This window comes from Centruroides vittatus, unplaced genomic scaffold, assembly GCF_030686945.1.
Source record: "Centruroides vittatus isolate TY-2023 unplaced genomic scaffold, ASM3068694v2 scaffold_932, whole genome shotgun sequence".
In the NCBI taxonomy this organism is placed as follows: domain Eukaryota; kingdom Metazoa; phylum Arthropoda; class Arachnida; order Scorpiones; family Buthidae; genus Centruroides; species Centruroides vittatus.
In genome coordinates, this window is record NW_027122721.1 from 336,867 (window position 1) to 350,752 (window position 13,886).

General features: G+C 29.7%; 1 protein-coding gene across 1 annotated transcript in view; it reads left to right on the forward strand.

Annotated features, from left to right (window-relative positions):
• The window catches only part of LOC136990407 (unconventional myosin-XIX-like), a 64,112-nt gene that overhangs the window by 19,996 nt on the left and 30,230 nt on the right, over positions 1–13,886 (forward strand). The window contains exons 6-9 of the mRNA XM_067288795.1: positions 2,248–2,391; positions 3,311–3,410; positions 6,149–6,233; positions 10,623–10,708. Coding sequence (XP_067144896.1) covers positions 2,248–2,391; positions 3,311–3,410; positions 6,149–6,233; positions 10,623–10,708 — 415 coding nt within the window. The remainder of the gene's footprint in view (positions 1–2,247; positions 2,392–3,310; positions 3,411–6,148; positions 6,234–10,622; positions 10,709–13,886) is intronic.

Here is a 13,886-nt window from a genome sequence, read left to right on the forward strand (position 1 = left end):
CTTTTCAGTTAATAAGGAATATCTGAAGAATATCAAATCAATTTTAATAATAATTTTCATTATTTTTGCTTATTTTTTTTTATTTTTGAAATTGTATTATTACAATATTGATATATAAAATACTAAATGCATATTATTTTATTATCATTATATAATTATAAAGTACGCAAGTTTTATATAAGTATACGTAATTTTTCAAATGAACGAATTTTATTTTCTTGCATCCGGCAGCACTGCCTTGCTATTGTTGCAAACATTCACACTGATTCGAGCATTTGGGTAATGACCTTGACTATTCACAAAAACGTCGAATGAGCTATTCTATTTTGTGAACGTACCCTACTCTCTACTAGTAAATAATTATGGTTTGTCCGTTTTTTTATAATGGTTTTAATTTATATAAATTTCAATCTAATTTTTTTTTGGTATTTGTCCCATAAGACAATGCCGGATATTGGAGGTCTTTCTTTATGATTCAACTATCATCTTATCTGCGGAAATATATGGTATTTGTTTGTAATGGTTTTGATATCCAAATGTTTATAATATAAAATTTTTTAAAAAATCTGGTAAACTGGAGTCACTGTATATAACAAAATAAAATTATGCATTGATGATAGCTTCTATGTCGAGTACATTTCTATTGAGAGTGGTTCAGGCCAATTTTTAACAAGTAACTTATTTCAATTTTAGTCTTTATTATTGAAATTTAAGTATTAAAAAATGTAAGACTGGTGATTGTAAAGAAAACAGATTGTTTCAGACTTATTCAGGAGTCTATTTTACTTTGAAAATATTTAGAAGTTTATTTTTATGAACTTAATGAATGTTTTTTTTTAATATACATCAGATTGACAAAATCTTAGTTATTTATTTTTTATAATTTATTGTTCTGTATGACAATAAACCTAAAAGTTTGAATAAACAGGGAAATATTTTCAAAATCATTGCAACTTAAATGGCTTTGACTACTACCTTACATGAAACTTGTAAGTTTGATGCTTGTCATTGCTAGGCATTGAAACAACTAGATGACTCTGTATTGACTGTTTATATTCCCTTATGCAAATCAGAATGTTCTGAAAAGCTCATATGATGCTTTGGTCCTAAAAATACTTCACTTTACCAGTGCCACTTATTAGTTGAATCTCTACATGGAGACATTAAGTCCATCTCTCAAATGGACAACATTCATTTGAGATAAAACTGTTTGCTGTTTTAATGATACCAAATGTGGATATCCTAATGGTGAACTGTCATTATGTGGATTTTTTTGTACAGCATGGCTCTTGACCAATAGAAATGAGCCACACTAATCTTTCAACATTTTGTATATATATTTGATTTTGACATGCATTAGAGTTATCTTTTGAATATGTAGAAATTCTCATTCAACTATTATGTGACTTCTATTCAGTTTTATTTTAACTCATTATGGCATTTGATTTTGTTTTATTGAATTTTAATAAATATCAAATTCTTGCAATAGCAACAATCACCTGTTTGTTGCAAAGTAAATAATGAAGCATCATGCTAGTATGAATATTAAAATTATTTTTAAAAATTCAATGTAACAATTATATTGTTAATTTCATTAGAATGAAGTCTATTCTTTTAAATAAATTTGATAAAACAATATTACAGTAGTGTAAGATTCTTGAAATTATAAAGTTAAGTAACAGTTGGTATGTTATGCATGCATACAACATTACATTTAGCATGTTTATATGCTTACAATTTTTAGAAAGATCATGATACTGTTTTGTTCATAAACTAATTTTATATATACAGTAGAGCGTCGTTTATCCGAATCGATTGGGGACTGGGGTTTTTCGGATAACCAATTATGTATGAAAAAATATATTAACCTATCCAACGTTGAAATGTTTCTCCGTTGCATGTTGCTTCGTGCTGAATTTTCGTCGATTTTAAGCCTAACGAAAATTTTTATAATAATAATCGAGACTATTGTATCGTTAAAAATTATTTCTTTATTTTGTACAAACAAAATAAATATATTGAAAAATATAAAAACAAAAAAATTATACTTTAGAAGTTAATCTAGTATCAAAAACGTTCGATTCGGCACGACACAGTCTGACTGGAAAGCTTTCGGTTAACTGGCTTTTGGATAAACGACGCTCTACTGTACTTTGTATAAATAAGAATTATATTATTTTAAACAAAATACTATTAATGAACAAAATATGAAATTAGAGATTTAATATTAGTGATATTTTATTTCAGTACAATTAAGGATCATCAACCACAAAGAGTTCAACAAAAAATTGTAGATTCAACTCCATTATTGGAAGCATTTGGAAATGCTTCTACAGCTAAGAATAAAAATAGCAGTCGATTTGGTAAATTCATTCAATTGCAATATAACAAGTAAGTTTTTATCTAATGATAAAATTTGTTTTATTTATTATTAAAATTTAAACACCATATCCTCATTAGTAAATAGTATTAAATCTATAAAGATTTAACTTTTATAACTTATTATTATTTTTCCAATATTCTAAAATTACAAAATTTTATAATAAGGGAAGAAGAAAGTTGTAATAATAATTTTTGATTCTTAAATCCTTTTATTGGATAAATGATGGAAATTTTGATCTCCCAGATAATTTTACATTTGTGTTATTAGTTACTGTATTTAGTTGAATCAAGAAATGCCTTTAATTTCTACATGCTCATCCAATGATCTATTTTGAACTACTAATGAATTAGTGGTCATATAAGGTGAAAACTTTATTGAACTTGCATTAAGAATTTTCAAACAGTTTAACTCTGCTTCTCCAAGATTAAATCCTGAATGTGCCACTATCTACACAAATATCTTTAACTTTGTGACAGTATTGTTTGTGTCTTTGAAAATGCAAAAGAAAGCGCACAAAACTAGATGTGATTTTCAATTTCTGGATATTAATATTGATTTTTTAAGCTATTTGATTTATAGAAAAACAGAATGCATTGAGTGTTAAGTTAGGACAAAAAATTAAAGGAGTTTGACTTATTGAGAATTTACTGTAGTACACTAATTGTAATCGGTATAGTCCAGATTCGTCACTAATTTTTTGGCAGCACCTTTTAATCCAAACAGAATTGGGAGGGCACCACTAATTCTAGTTATTGCTTCTAAAAAAGATGCAGCTGACAGTGGTATCAAATGTAAATAGTGTCCACAATTTATATATATTTAATATTTTATAAGTAAAAATGTAACTGAGAAAATGCTTAATAAAAATATTTTAATTGAAAGATCTAAAGAATAACAAATTATTACAATTCTTAATTTTTTTAATAGGGGAGAATTTACTGGTGCTAAAATATCTACTTACCTTCTAGAGAAAACAAGGGTAACAACAATTCCAAGACTAGAAAGAAGCTACAATGTTTTTTACCAAGTAATTATTTATTATGAATTCTTTAAATAGTTAGCAATATTTAATTAGATAAACTTAAAAATTAACCAATTTGTTTCGTAGTCAATAATTTAGAGTTTATATGCAAGTGTCAAACTTCTTACCGTTGTATAACAAAAAAAAAGACTCGAATAAACTAGTTAAGGTATATTTAGTTTTTAATAGAATTTCCTATGGGGTTATACTAGATGACTAGAATTCTACTAGTTTGTTTTTTTTTTTTAACACCAACTCTTTCTGCCGTGTGGGCACTAAGAGGACCTCATTTAGCAAGCCCACTATTGGTTCGGCTAGGCCCACAATGGTATAACCGGGTTGTGAGGGACTGGGCCTGACGTATCTGGACGAACCACTTCCCAAAAAAATTCCTGGGGATTTTTCGATCCATCTGGATTGATCCTGTGTCCCCAGAGCAGTAGGCTGCCACCTTGACCACTTGCCCATCCAGCTTTCTGAATACTACTGGTTGGATGATATAATGGCAAAGAAATAAAACTTAGTTAAAAAATAAGACAAAATTGAATCGAAAACTTTTAAATGCTAAAGTGTTTTTAAAAGTATTTTTGCAATGGTACCTAGAAATGTAGTAGATCTTGACTGAATATATTTGGATCAAGATGCTATCAAGGAAAGTATGTTAAAGATATTTATGATGCTATGACAGTATGAAGTATATTTTATTCTGGAGGAGATGAGTTTGGTGAAAAATTGCAAAAAAGATATTTACATTGAATAAACTTTATATATTGTCCCTGAGTGAGACTAATCAAAAAACACAGGTGTTTTCAATATTGAAATATATTGCATACCGAACAAGCAGTTATTTATTGTGACATCATCACAATGCTGGGCTGTAATTTTTAATCACGTTTTTAACTTATTTAAAATATATGCTCTCTACCTCATATTAGTAGTGTCTTGCCACTGTACATCATACTTTACCTGTTAGCAATAGTCATGCTGATCATCTATCTAACTCCTTTCAGGGAAAATTTTGAATTGAAATAACATTACTCCCCGTTCAAATCAGAAGTTTTTGTATAGTTAATTGGGGCAGGAGGCCATGATTAACTATATACAAATTGGTCAGACTCTTTGATGACTCAGTGCCCTAAAGCACAAGTCATTCGAGGTTGAGGAATGGAGTTGATTGGGAAAAGCTGGTTTGAGAAAGAACACAATCAATGCAGGGATCTGTCAAAGGAAACTTTGAAAAGCATGGAACCTCTAAGCTGGAATGAGAGTAACCATGACTGAAGGACAATCTTTAAAGAGTTTGTCAATCAAACACCTCAATTGGTCCCACTTCACTTTTTTCAATTGGTCCTTCATCTGTCATCAGGTGAAACTCTAGACAAACTTGGGCCATGGGAGAGGTCAACACCAACATGTAATTTGATGCCAAATTCTGATACTAACTGGAGATGTTTACTGATCTTTGGGACTTTTGCTGTTGAATCAGAATAATGTATTCTTTCTTGACAGCAAGAATTTCCAATTGCTATTATTTGACATTTTTTATGAATGTGATGTGTTTGTGATTTGAAATATTTCTGCAAATTTAGGTGAAAGTTAAGCCCTTATCTGGAGTCTCACACACACAAGACCACTAACAATGTTTGGATCTTTGTTTTTAATCTTGCAATATATGCACTTTAAGGTTTTTTTATATTTTGCATTCCTTTTCAGTTAGTTAAAATGAATACTAATTCAGACCATAAATTTCCAGTTGAAAGTACAATAATAGACATAGCGATTTACTACAGTTTAGATGCTAGTTGTTTTCTCTTCAGCAATTGAAAAGAATTTGTCCCTTTCGATTACAATATTTTCCCCCTTATATTTTAAACACAGGAACTTAAATTTTGTAGTCTTAAATACAAAATAAAATTTTAAAACTTCAAAAAGAAAAAACAATTGGTGAGAGAGAAGATATGAACTAAATAGACATACATCTGAACTACAGAAAATTTTTTTAAACTTATTTTAGTTTAGATTACGTCCATTACAAATGCCCAACTAAAAGTATAATAATCAAATTCTTTGTATTAACTGTACGTGAAAAGGAATACTGTACAGGATAAAAACCCATTTTTGGAATGCATGTTTTAATGTTAAAATAAAAATTGAGATTTTTAGTCTTGTTAGTGCATGGAATAATTATCCTTTGGTGATGAGATATGACACCCAACATATTCTGGACAGACTACTCCCTAAAATTCCTAGAATTTTTCAATTGCCTAGATTTGATCCTGGTTCCAGAGCAGTAGGCTGACAGCTTAACTGCCTCAGCTGTAAGCTGACAAACCAGAAAAGATTATAAGGCTTAGCTTTTGAAACTAAATGTCTAAGAGAAGAATGGTATTAATGGTACCATTTAACTGAACGTTAAATGGTATTTAATATTTTGTGAACTATCTTTTATATAAGAGTACAAATATCAGGATTAGGAATGAAATAGTAAGAGATGGAAACAGGTTGTGTAATAATGACAGGATATCTAAAGTTCTCCAGAGGCAAAAACACTGAAGAGGATAGGTAAAAAGACACATGTGGAGAATATTGAGGAAAGAGTCAAGTTTTGTGATGTCCTCATAATTTAAACAGCAGAGGTTTAGAGAGATAAGACTAAAGATTTTTAAAATAATTAAGATTTTATATTTAAAACCTAAATAATTGTTGTTATACAATTTCATAATCATAGTATTTTATAATTACAGATGATTGCTGGAATTTCAGAAAATGATTGTAAAAATTTGATGCTAACACAAGAACTCATAACAAGTTTAAGTGAAGAAGTGACAGGTATTTAAATATTTCTAGAACATGAAAGTAAATGTGGTAAAAATAAAATGATAAATTGTATAAAACTGAGAAAAGTTTATAGCATTTATTATTGAAAGCCTTATATTTAAAACACTGAGTGGTACAGCCCAAAATGCATTTCTGTTGAAAATAATAAAAATGAATATACTTTAAAAAAGTAGTTTGCCTTGTATGATTGATCCATGAAGATTATATATAATTTTTGATATTCAACAATAAATATTAAGTCGACCACAGTACCCAAAGTAATAAACTATTATTCATCAGTTCCAATTTAAATAAAGAAATGTTTTTGAAATGTATATCAAAAAAATAGAACAACTTAAATGGGAGGAAGAGATCAAATCAGTAATAGATATGTTCTTAGGTAAATGGTTTTGACTTAATATGATGTATGGATAAACTGAAAACACAAGAAATCAATTGGAAATTGAGAGAAATATGTTAAGTTACCCTACCTTCCTAAAATATTTGAAACGATAGACAGCTGTCAAAAGTGAAGATATCACACTAATTCCAAAACAAACCAACAGACAACAAATTATTAAGGCCAAATAAAGAAATGCCCACTGGTATATTGGATAAAAAAAAAATATAGTAGGCTTTTTCCAATGTAGTTATTTACAAAAATAGATATGTTAGAGAAATACAGTTAAGGAAAAGGTTAACTGACCACTTAAGAGCAATAAAGTACAATTATCCTAATTTGGCAGTAGTAGTTGTTGCAATACATATGGATGTGAAATAAATGAAAATACAGTAAAAATAGAAAGAACAGGAAAATGCCTACAAAAGACAGTTTGAACGTTGAAAATAATTTTATCTAAAGAAAACATGAAAGAAAGTTTGGCAGAACGATAGATGAATCTTGGTATAATTTGATAAATATAGAGGGCACTTGAAACCCTTAAGAGGAGTTCCAGCTGTGGTGTGAGCTGGATAATTACCCTGTGGTATGGTGCATTGGTAATTTGTTTAACAAACGAGTGATGTTTAAGTGATTGAAACTGTGTTGTAATAAACAGAAAAACATTTCAGGAAATTTTTACTGGTAGGATGCTTGTTTTATAATTAGTAGGGAAATTATATTAGTATAAATTACTGATATAATTTTTGATTAATTAGATTTATTGATGCTACTGGAAGAATTTTTAAAAAATAGCACTTTAAAAGTTTATTCCAAAAATGTTGAAAGGAATATATGGTATATTAAAGTATACACATGTAAATATATAAATTTTTATTTAAGATATTTTTAAAAACATGCATATAAATTAATTTGTAATTCTTTAAAATTATGATTAGAAAAAGGTAACATCTGCTGAGGAGGGGTGTTGGCCCAAAATGCTCAATTGTAGTGGTAAAAAAGATTTTTACAGTATATACATTTTATTTGAAAAGTGTTTTTTTTTTTCTCTTCCCTCAGTATAACAAGTCCTAGTTCACAAGAATGTACAAAGTAGACAAAAGTATAAGATAATACTTAATTATTACAGAACTACCTATTAATGACTTGAAACCGTGTTGCGCTTAATTCTTGTTAATTACGAAACAAAATATAGTGCTTTGACGATCACTTCGCTTTCTTTTCCCTTAATTTAATAAAAGGGAAAAGAAAGCCAAGTGATCGTCAAAGCACTATATTTTGTTTTGTAATTAACAAGAACTACCTATATATCAAGTTATATAGCTACTATTTGTTAATATACGAGATAGATTCAAAAAATTCTGGAATTGTTCAGGGTTAGTCATTTAAAGTCAATGAAAAAGGAAACAAGTAATGCATGTCTTAGCTAAACCTGTCAGGAATAGAGAAATATGTTCAAACAAGTCTGTACTTGCTGTAAAGTAACAGCATGCCTGAAGTTCATGTTAGTGAGACATTGTGAAATGGAGTCTGGCAAAAAATGTCTGTGGAAGAACAAAGTGCAATATCAAGTTGTGTGTTGTTGGAGAAAAAACCCTTTCAGATCTTGAAGATACTTCAGAATGCCTATGTTGAATCTGCCATGAAGCATTCTCAAGTTTGACTGGCATAAATGCTTTCATGAGGGATGAGAAAGTGTTGCTGATGATTTGTGAAATGGACATCAACATCGGAGCAGAAAGTGACAGTCGTACGAGAGATTGTGGGGTCAGACAAACAGATAGCAGTCAATTGAGCTGATCGGCAAGACAGCAGGAATTTCGGTTGGAAGTTGTCCTTCCATCCTGCATGATCAATTGAACATGCACTGTGTTTGCCAACACAGTGCCATGAATGCTCATGGCAGACCAGCAAGATCTTGCAAGACATTGTTTGGAAATCTCATTTAACTGGCTGGTAAGAATCCAGACATCATCACAGGTAACTAAACCTGGTGTTTCCTGTATGACCCTCAACCAAAACAACAGTTCATGGAATGGAAGTTGCCTACTTCACTGCGGTCTATAAAATTGCAGGACAGGAGTAAGGGGAAGGTCATGTTGGAAGTCTTCTTTGATTCCCAGGGGATTGTTCACTATGAATTCATACTCGAGGGTTGCACAGTCAACAAGATGTACTGTACATTGACATCCTTCGCTATCTTAGAGAATCCATCCACTGAAAATGTCTGTGCTATTGGGAAAACAATACATGATGTTCTCCACGATAATGCCTGCACATCAATCACTGCTGGTGAAGCAGTACCTGGACAAACATGGAGTGATCACATTGGAGCATCCTCCGTACTCTTCGGATCTCACTCTGTGCAATTTCTACCTCTTCCTCTTGTTGAAAGATGCCATCAAGGAATGCCACTTCAAGAATGTGATTGAGGTTAAACAGAGTGCGACATCTGCATTGCTGTCACAAGATGGCTTCCAAGAATGTTTTCAGCAGCTATATCATTGGCAAAAGTGTGTTGTTGCCAAAGGACAATACTTTGAAGGACACGTTGCTTAATTTTTGAGTAATAAACAATTCTGGGAACTTTTTGAAGCTACTTTGTATTTAAAATCTAGAAAATGATCTTTATTAATTAATATTATGTAATTCATTTGTATTTGGTTATAATAATAATTTAAAGCTTATAAAGGTCTTTTATTTATAAAGGTCTTATATTTATTTTATAAGAATGTAACTGTAAATGTTTATCAAAAATTCTGTTGTATATATTTTTTTGGATTAAACCCGACATATCTTTTAACAGAGATTTTTCTTTTCGTGTGCTATCAATTTCTCATATTCATAGCTTGTCAACTTCCAAGGTATTAATTACTTATAACCTTGGTTTTGATAAGCATTTTATATTACTTCAGTAATTTATTTGTTAGCAAAATACTATACTGTAAAATTCACAGCTGGACTTAATGCTAATGCTCAATTTCTGATGTTTTCCAATAGATATTAAAATGTTTTTTTTTTTTTCTTTTCTTTGATAGTGTTGTAAAATAACTTTTACTCATTAACAGTCATTTAGTGTTCACTATTAGTTGTAATGACCGCTTTTAATTTTTGAAAAAAAGAAAAAGTTGTGTTGCTCTTTGTGTATATATACTTTGTATGTACCATATTGACTCGCATATGAGATGATCTCGCATATAGGATGAGATGTGACTTTAAAGATCAACATAAAGAAAATTAGATTTATTAATACAATTCTAATTTTATTTCATTTAATCACAAAAAGAATATCAAATGCACGTAAATGCACACGTGATTCCGCAAAAATTACTGGCATTTTAAACTTCAAAAACAGTCTTCTAAAATCGACAACATAATTTGTTCATGTAAAGCTGGACAATCGGGAACCTTTTTTTTTTTTTTTTTTTTTTTTTTGTCAATTCTTAACAGTCGAATTCACTCTTTGTCGATTACACTTATGAGTTTCTCCGAATTCAGATTTCCAAATAATCATCTGTTTTCACATGGAAATGAATTAAAACTTATATTGGATTCCTGTATGATTTTGGAATTTGAATTTGGAACTCAATTCAAAAGCTTTGCTTTTCCTATTGCTATTCACCTTTACTCCTGGCAATACACAAGAACGATTCAAACGACCCAGATAAAATACTTTTGTTTTTAAACACACGAGGCTAATACACGGTTCACAAAAATTATTAGAAAAATGCAAAGAATTCTTCGTTTGCCCATATAGGATGACCTAGGTTTTTGAAGCAGTGAAAAATGACTAAAAACCTTGTCTTATATGCGAGTAAATACGGTATTTTAAAAATTTTTTTGTATTTCTACAAATTGATGAATTTGATTTCAAGTAATGTATCATTTAAAACTGTGAATTATCTTCTACAACAAATTTTTAATGTAATAAATGGAATTATATAATTATTTAATGATATCTTTTGAAAAAGAATTCAAAAACAATTTTTTTAAAATTGTAGATCAAGATAAGATAAAATTTCAAGCAACAAAGGATGCAATGAATGATATTGGTTTATGTACGAATACACAAAATGATATATTTCAGGTAAAGTTACTGTTTATTTTTTTTCCTTTTCATTATTAATACTGTAAGTAAATATTATTTTTAAGAATTCTTTTTATATATAATCATAAACAATATATTTGATGACTCTTTCTGAATGTACTATAAAACATTTTTGTTTAATCTCTTAGTTTATTTCACTTTTATATTTTATTAATCTTAATCAATATATTGTAAAATAGTTCTATTTTGACAGATAATCTAATATAATTATGTATTTTGTATACTGAGATTATATACGTGGTACGATCCAAAAGTTCAGGGACTGCAGTAATCTATGACAACAAAAGCATGTATTTGAAGTTACAGCGTATGAAATGGATTCTACCAAACCACTCTACGTGTTCAGGTTAATTTCACCCATGTCATGTGATTAAACCACGAGTGCTGCTGTTTTTTTCCGGAGATAGTTACCTTTGTTCTGCGACGTAATGAAAGTGGAGTTTCAAGAACAACCTCCAACATTAAATTTTGTCAGCGTTTAGGTAAAACACCTACGGAGACTTTAAAATTGCTAAGAAAGGTGTACGGTGATTCTACCACGGTGAAGTCGAAGTGTTGGAGGTTGTTCTTGAAACTCCACTTTGATTACGTCGCAGGACAAAGGTAACTATCTCCGGAAAAAAACAGCAGCGCTCGCGGTTTAATCACATGACAAGGGTGAAATTAACCTGAACACATATAGGTGGTTTGGTAGAATCCATTTCATACGCTGTAACTTCAAATACATGCTTTTGTTGTCATAGATTACTGCAGTCCCCAAACTTTTAGATCGTACCACGTATTTTGTATATTAATAGATCAATTAATGAACTTCATAAAATACATTGAAAGAAGTAAATTTATTGAATAGCCCATCAGTGGCTGGGTAGATTACTGAACACTGGTAATTGGTCCTGTTTTGCACCTGATCAACAAGCTGGCCATGTAGAGTTACACATGTGAAGAAAACCTGGACATCTAAATAGGAGCTAATTTCCCAAAGTCCTCCTGGGAGGCATTCCTTTTGGCAAACTACCCATTTGTTGTATATCTTATCCCATCAATGTGCTCCAGATTGGGCTTAGGAGCATAATTCGGGAGATGCAAAAATTCAAAATAATAGTAATAATGAAAAAAATTTGTGTAGAAATAATTTATAAAGGAATTCAAGCAAATTAAAAGCTAGTTTTATTTTGTTTCTACTTTTCAATTGAGTAATATTAATATATATTTTCATGAATGGTTGTCGTACTAATGGTACTCTTTGTCCCTTTTGTTCTGTAAATTTGCTATTGCTGCAATACTGTGCCAGCAACACACGGAAATTGCACGCCACCCAAAAAACTGTATGCAAGATTAGTACTATGTAAGATGATATTGTGTGTTATATGCCAGTGTATTAATAGTACAAATGTTTACAAGTTCTAAATGTTTTTGATGTGATTTAAAAAGGAAAGGTTAAATGAAAAGGAATTCAAAGTTGTATAAAACATGATACTGTATTTTATCAATTCTTTATTGCAATTATGTAGGAAGCATATGTATTATTTGCATTCATTCTCCCTTCAAATCATTTTGAGGAGAAATGAAACCTACATTAAGGTAACATTTTTAAGCCTTTGTTAACTAAAGATGATAAGTTAGTTATGCAACTAATAAGAAGTTTTTAATAGAAATAACTGAATTAGGAAAAATTAAATATTTGCTTTTTGTTGAATATTAAGAAGGAAGAAGAAATTAATTCTGGTTTTGTGAACTCAAGCATTTGAAAAACTAGAATTTAACATTTTGTTAACATACAGATACAGGTTGTACTGAGTTTAATACATTTTCAGTTAACTTGGTTTTTTAATAAGGTTCATTAATTTTACAATTTTTATACTATAAGCCACAGTATTATACTAAACATTGTGTTATTAATATTGTAATATACTGAAAGAGGTCATTACAAGGCACTATATTGAAAATTCATATAATGCATTTGTCTATTATTATGCACAGTAAGAAATCTTTTCAAAAATGAAAGGCAGCAGATATTCCAAGCCAGAATTTACAGAATTTTTTAATGTTTCCCATAAGATGCACGGATATAAGCAGAATTGTACGAAAAGACTTAAAGGATCTTTCAATAGATTAATAAGGAAGTGGTTCAAATTAATTGGAATGAGGCCATTTTGAATACATCAAAATCTAAAACACTTATGATAGAATACCATTGGAAATTCCTCTAAGCACATTTCATTAGCAAAATATAGGAAAAGTCCATATTAGATATTTGAATTTGGATCTTATGATGATGATGATTACAATCTTAAACATTGTACTTTTTTTGTGCTGTTTTAAATGTTTTATTATTTTTCTGATGTATTTTTCACTCAAAACTTTCTAAATTGTATTTTAAAATTTTGTTTAAAACAGAACAAAATTTTCTAAATTGTTAATTCCAGAAACAGTGCTGCTTTTAGTATTTTTGAAAAAGCATTCTGAAAGATGATGATGATGATGAGATTCAGTGTTATGAATGAATGATTTCTTGAAAATAACTTAATTTATATAATAAAAATTAATTTTAAAAGGACCATCAAAGAAACACAACTTTGTTGTTAACATTGAGTAAAACAAGAAATATCAATTTTTTTATCTTCAGAATTATTAAGTTCTAAATCAGTTTTTTTTTATTTTCTAGATGGAAGCTTGAGTTTATTCTACTTAAGTTAATTCTAAAATAATAAAATATTGTATAGTAACACTGTATTTAAAATCATCATGTGTAACGTAGTGTTCAAACTTGGTATTGTCTACTAAATGTTTAAGTGTAGTTAATTGTGTTGAGTGACTTCTTCCAACTGAATCTTCCTCATTTTCTACTGTCCTCTTACCCCTATTCTTGCATAGAAGACCACATTATTGCCATTCACAAAACATGGAAAAACTCATAATAGGTGTATCTTCTTGGTGTCAGAAATTTCTGAGTGTAATCATTTATGTTTGGTGATAAGAAGGCTGTATGACATCATTGTAAGATTTTCAGTGTGGGAATCTTACTATGGTGTCATCTAAGACAGCCTAGAATTTTACAATCCTAATGAACAGCATGCTTGAAACTTTATCTTACAGCTGTGCTGTTAGAATAAATATGGATGTATGTGCATGCATACCTGTGCATGCTCTTATACCC